Here is a 9,303-nt window from a genome sequence, read left to right on the forward strand (position 1 = left end):
AATAAACTATTTCTAACATTTCTTAAAGGAGCCATTTTTAAATTTTTTTTTGTTTATTTCAAGATGTTTTCTTTTTTTGGAAGCGGAAATTCGTAACTAATTTTATTAGAATACCGCAACTGCATGTCGCAACCGCTCGATCCAGACCTTTGTCGTCTCCGTTGCCGTTGCAGTTTTCATATCGTAAGCTCTCTATTATTTATAAGAAACGCGTACATTAGAAACAGGTTCCTTATAGAAGATTATTAAACCCAGTGGGCACGGCGATGTTGGTTTAACGTTTAGGCGACGTCGAGTGCGACATCGCATTAACGTTGGAAATGGAAAGTTGGATCGAAGTTAATATTCGATGTTATCGCGATGTTTTACGTCGTTTTGACGTTGATTTAACATCGCAACTCGATGTTAATTTTCGACGTCATTCTCACGTTGGTGCGATGTTGAATTTACGTTGGCGACGTCGCTAACCTAAAACTAACATCGAACCGACGTGAGAATGACGTCGATGCCCACTGGGAAAACTAGAAGCCCCCTAAATTTTAAGAAACTATTAGTACTAAGTTACTTTCGAGAAGAAACTTATTTTGTCAATAGTTCGAGGAACATTTCATAATTTGTGTTCTGTTTAGGGACAAACCTGAGGGTTATATTATGTTGAATGATATTGATGGAATTCAAAGAATATTAGTAGGCTGACTGAAAAACATTTTATCTTACTTGTTAACATGTTTTCAAATTGTATTTTATGTACTTTTTTCTCTCTTTTGTAATCTGAAACTGAAGAAACTCTTAAGAAACTTTTAGTTTTAGAGTTGTAAAAAAAGTAACCTTGCAGTTAAGAAACTTTTTAGTACTCGCTCTTTTGCTCGGTTCCTTATTAAAAAAAAAAAAAAAAAACATGTTATATGTTATTCTAGTGGAATGAATCCATTTTGAATGTTCTTTTCCGAAGTCTGATAAACAGCTTCTTATCAAGTTCTGTCAGAGTTGGAAAGTGAAACGGTGTTTCCGTCAGGGATGAGAAGATGCTATGAATTTGATCCAACTTTCTAGATCTTTTTTTGTGCGTTGTTAACGTAAACCCATTAGAAATTGTTCGATCACGTTTTTCCATTTTAACGAAACAAGCGTTAAGAATTTTTTTTTTATTTAACTTAATGCTTTTTAAATAGCGTATATATGAAGCATTTTCTATAGTGAAATTCCACTTTCAATGGACTCAAATTAAATAAAATAATTAGAAGCTGGTAAATGCGCTGAAGTACTTGTAAAAAAAAAAAAAAATATTGCTACGTCATTAATTACAATTATAACTATCATTAAGGTTAAGATAAAAATCACTTTTTCAGACAAAATAACATTCGCAAAGTAATCCGTGGATCTTAAGAATCAAAAAACTGGTTGCGTTTTAGCATCATCTTGACCTAATTTTCCCTGATATTCTTATTACTCAAACTAACTTAACTTATTTATAGGATTAAGAGGTGATTTCGTCATAAAAAAAGACTTCCTTGCATTGTTAAGTTTAAATAACAAAATGCTTTTTTTACTCGTAATGAGTGTTTTGGATAATTTAGTTTTAACCGATACACTCGCCTGTGGTTTGAAGGTAGATCGTTATGTGTTTTTGGTATTTGTTGTTGATTTGTGTACTAGTTAAGTGCTTAGAAAACTTCAATATAGGAAGCCGTTATTATGTCGTTCGAGAAATCGATTTTAATAATAAAACTATAGACGTAATTTCAAGCAACAACAGTTACAGGAAGGCATGCTCATGTAATGAGACAGCTTTATTAGAAGATGATGCTTTAGTGTGCAAACAAAATATTGATGTGGAAAGTATAGCAAAAGACAAAAGTAAGAAATGTTCGATTTATCAAATGTTATCGCTGCAAACAATTTGTTGTATATTATTTTAGTTTTATTGGTTTCTTAAAACTCGCCCATTAAATCTTATTTAAAAAAAAAAAACGTAATGAGAATTTGAAACTTTAACGGTGAACATTTCATAGTAATAAAAAGAATGAAATTAACTCTTTGAAAAGCGAAATCTTAAAGTGAAGTAATTTATTATGACAGCGATGATTTTAGTTCGTAGTTTTCAAATTGCATACAAAATTATGTACGCAATCTAGGTCCTATTTTATTTTCTAAAACTTCTACACAATCACTGCATACATTCATTAAAAAAAAGTTTTTTAAAAAACCTAAAGCCTACATATTCTATTGACTTATAAGGACCACTTATCTAAATTAACTAGCCCTATTTCAAGCAAGGCTGATAATCCAAGAACTTCTTATAGCAAGCCATATTTTTATCTGTAAGTTTCGCACAACGGAAACATTCTCTTTTGTAAGTTAGCCAAAATTATTATCGTTGGATTTCTGTGAGTATCAAGCCTTAAAAATTTAATCTAAGAATAGTATTTTAGGCCCGCTTGGAGGAGGCTTTTCTGGTAAACAAATATGACAAAAATTTAAAAAGCTTCAAAATCGATTAATTTTTCAAAGTTTATGTAAGGTATATGGTACATACTTGGAATTAATATGATGCAAAATTTTTAGGAAGGGTGTGCTATACAACAATTTTAAAGATTTCAAGGATCTATATAGTTAAAAGTCTTTTAATAATTCTTGTTATAGTTTATCATACTTTTTATATGTTTAGCTTATGATCACTTACAACATGAATATACAGCTGACATAAAAACATAAATAAAAGTAACAACAAAACATATGTGTTTTCAGTCCACATTATCTTTGATACAAAATTCATATTTCTCAATTAAATTTTTTTACTTATTTAGTAAGTTTATATCATATCATATATAAGGAATTGTCTATAAATATATATTCTATAGAGTTCAGAACTGGATTCTGTTTTAGATTCTCAATTTTCAAGGATCAAATATAATGAGTGACTCTATGATAGACCCAAAGTCTATCTGACTCTAGTTTTGTATGTATTAAAGTATGTATTTGTTTTGTTCACCTCATAAAAAGATTTTTTATTTTTTTTATTTTTTTGAAAATAGATTTTTATTTAAAAATTCCTTCAAAAAAAAGTTACCACTTAAAGTAGTAAGCCCACTAAATCATGATATTTAGTAGACCCTATGACCTTAAAAATATCAAAATATCAAGGTGGTAAAAATTGGTACAAATTTTTGTACCAATTTTTACCACCTTGATATTTTGATAAAGTCTGAATTTTTATGGAAAATGAAATAACTTTTTGAAATCAAACTTAGCCGTAGAATTGATTAGCAGACTGAGCTAGCAACACATGTTAATTTAATAAGAGGTATACCTATTTCTACAATTTATAATTGAGTTCAAAATTTTGTTGGCTCCTTAAAGAAAATTCCAGTTGACCCACTCCACTTTAATCCACTTAAAGTTTTGCTATCCATACCAGATATGAAATATCTCAATGATAATTCATTGTTGTTGGAAAATTGGTATTCCTAAAAAACATTTGTTCTCTGCTGTTTCTCCAAAATAGTAGTATAAATATCCTTGATCATTACTGCATTCATGTAATTTCTATTGTTTAGTAGGCTTTTTTCCCGTAGATATAGTTCTATTTATTCTGTGAACATCTTAAAGAGCTTGGAACTTAGCAGGTATTAGCTCCTTTCAAAGATATAGCTTAATTTGATAAAAATTTAGAGTATGCTGAAATTCCAAAAGTTTATTAATTTTTAACTTGCAATCCAGTTTGCTGAACACTATATGATTTAGGACTGTAAAGAAGTCTGAATTCAAATTGGTAATTGGTAGAGAAAAAAAAAATCATAACACATATAGCTCTCAAAACAAGAGCTTTTAAAATTATGATTTTTCTCAAATGAATGTTGAAGCATGAAAATTAATTTTTTTCATATTGACAACGAAGTTATCATTAATCTAATTTGCATTTAAAATATGAAGAATGTAACAAAAACATTAAAATTATCTGCATGTGTTGTGTGTATAAGTATAAATTAACTTTTAGGTTGTAGACTTTCAGAAAAACTACTTGAGGATGTAATATGGAGCAGTGATTTCAACAATGAGCTTAACTGCACAATAGTTCCAGGAAGTTTTATAATTGCTTCACCTCCAACATGGCAATGGTCTTCCTTCACTGACACCTCTTGTTTGCGTTTCATTTTGAACTCATGGAAGGTATCTTTTTTTTCCCAACATCTATGTTGATTTTGTAACACTAAGTATTCTTTACAATTATTATGATTATAACTTTCACCAAAATATACAACAGTTTTATGTTTTATAAACTTTTATATTTATTTTAAATAAATATAACAGTTACCTATTATATGAAAAAATACTTTTAAAATAACTAAAAGTTCAATACTTTTCAAAGAAAGTAAGTTATCTTAATTTAAAAAAAAATAAAAAATGCTAGCTTTCATTAATAATGTTTTCAGATTTTATTACAAAAGTACCCAATTTTACTTTAAGTATTCAGCCCAAACAAGTGTTTGTTTTTCTCTCCTAGTTTTATAGCTTTATGATTTGTTTCAGAATGTTTGCCCTAATTCAACACTAGCTGGAAAATTATATTCTTTAAGGTTCAAATGCTATGTACCTGGTCTTATACTTCTAAATAGTAGTTTGTGTATTTTGTTTACATTACCTGGTGAAGTTTTAGAAGGTAAATGTTCATTATATTAATTTTTTTAATCTATCATAAGTCTTATTTCTACTAATGTATTTTTAAGTTCATTATCATCCAACTTGGTCTACTCTTTTTAGAAAAAAATGTTCTTCAAACTGCCATTCCAAATGCAAGTATAATTTGTTATTGTTTGAGCATTTAAATTTATTGTTCAGACTTTTTCCATTTGTATTTTAATGGTTATGACATTCTATTTTAAGAGTTAGTAAGTTACATATATAGAATACTGTGCAAAAGCTTGGGAATTATTTTATTTTTTCAGTTTATCTTGCATAATTTTTTAAATTTTCCCTTTATCAAGTTGAACTGAAGCCTTCACAAAAGTTGAGTTGCTTCATAAGTCATTTTTTGCATTGAGAAAGTCTAATTTATTACTTATTTCAATACTTGCTTTCAAAAAATTTTAAATATTGCAGTGAAAATGTTTCAGAATAACTTGTAACCATTTTTTACTTTGCTTTGAATGTAAATTTTACAATACTAAAAGCTTCTATAGTCACAATACTATAATTTACTTAGCACTTGGTAAGATATCCTTTAGAATCAATATTCACTTTATATCACTGTGTATCAAGAGGTTTGATTAGTGTTTTTATTTTAATTATTTTAAAGTTTCTTCGTTGTAAAGAAATGAGAAATGTAAAAAGAAAAATGGTAATGATAATAAACAAACAAACTGAGAATCTAAATATTTCCATAAGTGGGGAGCATTTATGGAAATATTTGGAGTTAAAATTGTCTATTTTTGCTATGCTTAGGATTGTTGTCATGCTGGAATATCCATTCACAGGCAACTTTCAAGGGTCCAATTTAAATCTTCACAAAAACTTGAGGCTGACTTTTTTGTTCTTTTCAGAAATAAAAGGGCTTTTTTTTTTTTTGCAACCAAACAAATTGGCATTATGCAGGTGTGTTGTATCAATATTGCTTTTAACTTTTTTATATAAAGACATTTCTAGGCTCAAAATTTTGTATCTCATTTTCTTTTTAGTAAGCAATTTTGATTTTCATGAACATTACTTATTTTCTAAACCTCCAGTTGATTGAAGTTTCTTCATAATTTGGCAAACTGTTGATTTTGATACATTAAACTGAAGTTGCAGTTACTTTGCTATAAAATATAGAATATATAAAATTATCTGTAATTAATAGGGCTTATTCATTTTTTACAGTTCTTTATTACTGACCATTTTTAAATTAATATGGTTTGCTATGAGAAGTTCTTGGATTATCAGCCTAACCCTTAAATGCACGATATTTTTAAAAACATCATGCATTTCTGCAACACTACACATTTGAGAGTTAAATATCATTGTACAGGAAAAGTTAGTTTCTTTAAAAATTCCTATGTAAATCTTAAGGTCAATTATTTTAAAGAAAATACAAGCAAAATATAACAGAGCATAATTATAAGTGATTAAAAAATTAGGCATACTGCAAGTTGTTCCCAAATATTAAGTCAATTTATGTGATAGTTTTAGTTCAATCAGATGAAGAAAAAAAGCGCTACAAAAAAATAATAAAACCATTTCCAAACTTATTCACATATTACTATAAATTGTAACCTTTGTGATTCATTAAAGATTAAGTTTTGGTTACTATAGAATTGAATGAAAAAAGAAGCGTTAAAAGAAACATTGAAAAAGATTGAAAGTGTTAAATTTTGTATTTTTGTTTTATTCTAGGGCTCTTGGGTTCCCTCCTCTTTTTTTTCAAATAACCTTACTACACAGCCAATCATTGTGAATGAAACAAATAATAATACGTACAAGCTTACCACTGTGGTAACTGAAGTTACTGAAACTCTTAGTGAATTGACTAGTGAAAAGCCAAATAACACCCAACATATTAAAAAATCTATCATGAAAAATGTGTTGTATATAATTTTAGGGTGTTTTGGTGTGATTTTAATTCTACTTGGTGGGCTTTATGCAATCTGTCAAATAGTAAAAAGGTTTGTTGTTTCCATCTTAAGTTTTATTTCGAATGACCTAACTCAAATAAATCTGTTTACTTAAAAATGTTTCATTAGAAAAGCATTTAAAAGTGCTTGCTTTGTTATCAAAGATCTATTTAACGATCTGGTAACTAACCTTTTCGTTTAAATATATCAATAATCAGTGCTCAAGAACTTTATGAATTCAATTTTGCTCTTTACTTTCAGAATTCGAAAGCATAAGAATACTTTAAAATCAAATGGGGATAAAAGTATGGAGGAGCTATATGCTTTTCCAGCTAAAAAGAAAAAACTGAAGTTTGGCTCTCAAACGGTTAAGTCTGAATGGGCAGGTTATGATCAAGTTGGCTCCGTGATACCCGGTACTTACGAGGAGCGAAAAAAATCCAGTGAAACATCTTTATATCCTGAAATAGATGATTGTTCGCCTAAAACATTAGAAAATTGCAACAAATTATCCTCTTCACCCATTCTTGCTATGGATGCTCCTTACAAAACCATAGTGAGTAGAAATAGTTCTTTTTTTCTCAAACGTTCTCGTTTAGCAGGAGATGAAAAGCCAGAGATGGTGGAGGCTACTTCAACTGAGGGTCAGCATCTATTACAATCAGCAGAAGGTATTTTAAAAGATAATCGGTTAGAAGACGATTTTAATCCGTTAAATAAAAATAAATTGGATAATGACAAAAACTTGTCATTTTTTAAGCCTGGAGGTAGTACACGTATAAAACAGCAACGCACTTCAAGAAGAAAGTGCGATGACGGGAAACTTATTGCACCTTTACGAGAGCTTGTTCATGAAGAGGTTCATATCACACCTCCAGTTTCAAATTACTCGTCACCAGATTTAAATGAAGCTAAATTTGATGTGTCTGATACTATACCAAGAGAATTAAATGACAGCAAAAATGACAATAGCAAAAAACGGTCTCCAGCCGTCCCTCAACGAACGTCTTCCATGAAAAAGACAAAGCAAAATTCTTTATATCAAGCAACTCCTAAAGAAACTTCAAATATAGAGTTTATTGAGAAACCTGATGCAATAGAAGTGAAAAATTTATTTCAAGATAACCAAAGATCGGAGCAGTGCTCTGAAGATCTTAATTTCCCTGATACAGAAAAAGTCCATCTTAAAAATGAAGAATTAGTCGAACAATTAAATAATCCATAACTCTTTTATTCCTTTGTGTAACTTTTATACTTTCTATACTTTTTCAGAGTTATTGTTGCATTATTTAGTGCATAAAAACGAAGTTTAAAAAAAAAAAACTTTAAAACTTTAAAACTTTTATTTTTTATTTTGCTTTAAAAATTTAAAAATTTTATTGATTATCAAAACGCACAAAGATGAATTTAAATAAAAAAATTTGGGCTCCTCAAAACAAAATGTGCACATATACTAATTAAAATAAAAAATTTGGATTCATAAAACCAAAATACAGCATTATCTTAATTTCCTATGGCCAAAACAATAAAAGAAAAAACTATTATTAGCAAAAATAGCTATGTTTTTGTTATTACGTCAAAAAAAAAAACACCAGGGGAAGTGGTTTTTTAGATTAGCAGTTTTTGAAACTAATGCGGTTAATGAAACAGTTATTTTTAGGGGTAGCCTTCTGCTACTTCTAACTACACCTCAAACTCGACCAGTCAAATTATTTCAGCTCTAAGATGTTAATCTTCATTTCTGATTAACTCTTTCGTTTTCTTTTGATAATGGAGATGTATGGGTCTGCAATAATGTGTACTTATTTAACCACAGTTTCCTTCATGATGGTTAATTTAAGTGGAGCAATAGCTGTCTGAAAAAGGCTTTTGTTCGTTAACTTGGACCTCGTCATTATTTGTATCAGTATATTTTGTTTACACTTTGGAGACACCATCAAAACCCCCATTAAAGTGAAGTACACCTTCAAACTTTTCCCTACTCTTAGCGAATATTCTCATTAAGTCTTGACTTTCAGGAAAAGTTAGTATCCTTGTCGGAGTATGTTTAAACATGCTCTGTAGAGGACTTGAAGCAGATATTTCTGTCAGAACTACACCTTCAGGACAGCATTTCTGTCTTTCATCCCTTATTTCATGAACTAAAGGGTAAATATATCTACATTCTGTATTATGGATGAATTTCTGATAATTTGATGCTGTTCATCGGAAAAATCACATAGAATTTAAAGCTCAAGGCATTTTCACTATTCATTTTTATTGGAAAACTAACCTCCATGCTTTTAAATTTGCTAGGATTTATAGCAATTTTCCTGACAAAAACGAAATCTTTCTTGGAAAGTTTTCTTAAGATTTATCATTTCAGGTTCATCAATGGTTCCATATTCTAGACCCTCCAATCTACGAGCATGAGTTTTTGAATGTTGGCTTTTGAATTATGACAAATTACCTTTGAAGTGCTAATGCAATGTGAAAAATGTATGAAAAATAGTTAACTTGAAATTTTAAATTTGACTTTTTTTAAAAGGTTGTACAATGGTTTTCATAAATTTAGACGCACTCATATTTGAGAACAAAAGTTTTTCGTTTTTTAACGATAAAACAATAACGAAAAAAGGTTTAGTTTTTTTTCTGTTTATTAGATAAATACATACAGAATACAAAATTTTAAAAAATTTACAAAAAAATTTAAATACTAAGTAATAATTAGGTACAA

At 29.0% G+C, this 9,303-nt stretch overlaps 1 protein-coding gene across 8 annotated transcripts; it reads left to right on the top strand.

Annotated features, from left to right (window-relative positions):
- The first annotated feature begins 1,509 nt into the window (after nucleotides 1–1,509).
- Nucleotides 1,510–7,864, top strand: LOC145187769 (uncharacterized). Of its 8 annotated transcripts, none has more exons than XM_090066958.1 (6): nucleotides 1,510–1,857; nucleotides 3,998–4,170; nucleotides 4,531–4,660; nucleotides 4,762–4,793; nucleotides 6,370–6,638; nucleotides 6,849–7,864. In XM_090066958.1, exons 1-6 carry the CDS (start codon nucleotides 1,620–1,622, stop codon nucleotides 7,810–7,812), a joined length of 1,806 nt encoding a protein of 601 aa, XP_089923084.1. In that variant the 5' UTR covers nucleotides 1,510–1,619; the 3' UTR covers nucleotides 7,813–7,864. The 8 variants fall into 8 exon arrangements, with proteins under 8 accessions (XP_089923084.1, XP_089923118.1, XP_089923088.1 ...); XM_090066992.1 differs by having other exon boundaries at nucleotides 1,562–1,857; nucleotides 4,578–4,660; XM_090066962.1 differs by having other exon boundaries at nucleotides 1,576–1,857; nucleotides 4,762–4,797.
- Nucleotides 7,865–9,303: the final 1,439 nt, after the last annotated feature.

Source organism: Hydra viridissima, unplaced genomic scaffold, assembly GCF_058129835.1.
Source record: "Hydra viridissima isolate aposymbiotic clone 2 unplaced genomic scaffold, HvirCarnegie_v1 scaffold_1, whole genome shotgun sequence".
Classification (NCBI taxonomy): domain Eukaryota; kingdom Metazoa; phylum Cnidaria; class Hydrozoa; order Anthoathecata; family Hydridae; genus Hydra; species Hydra viridissima.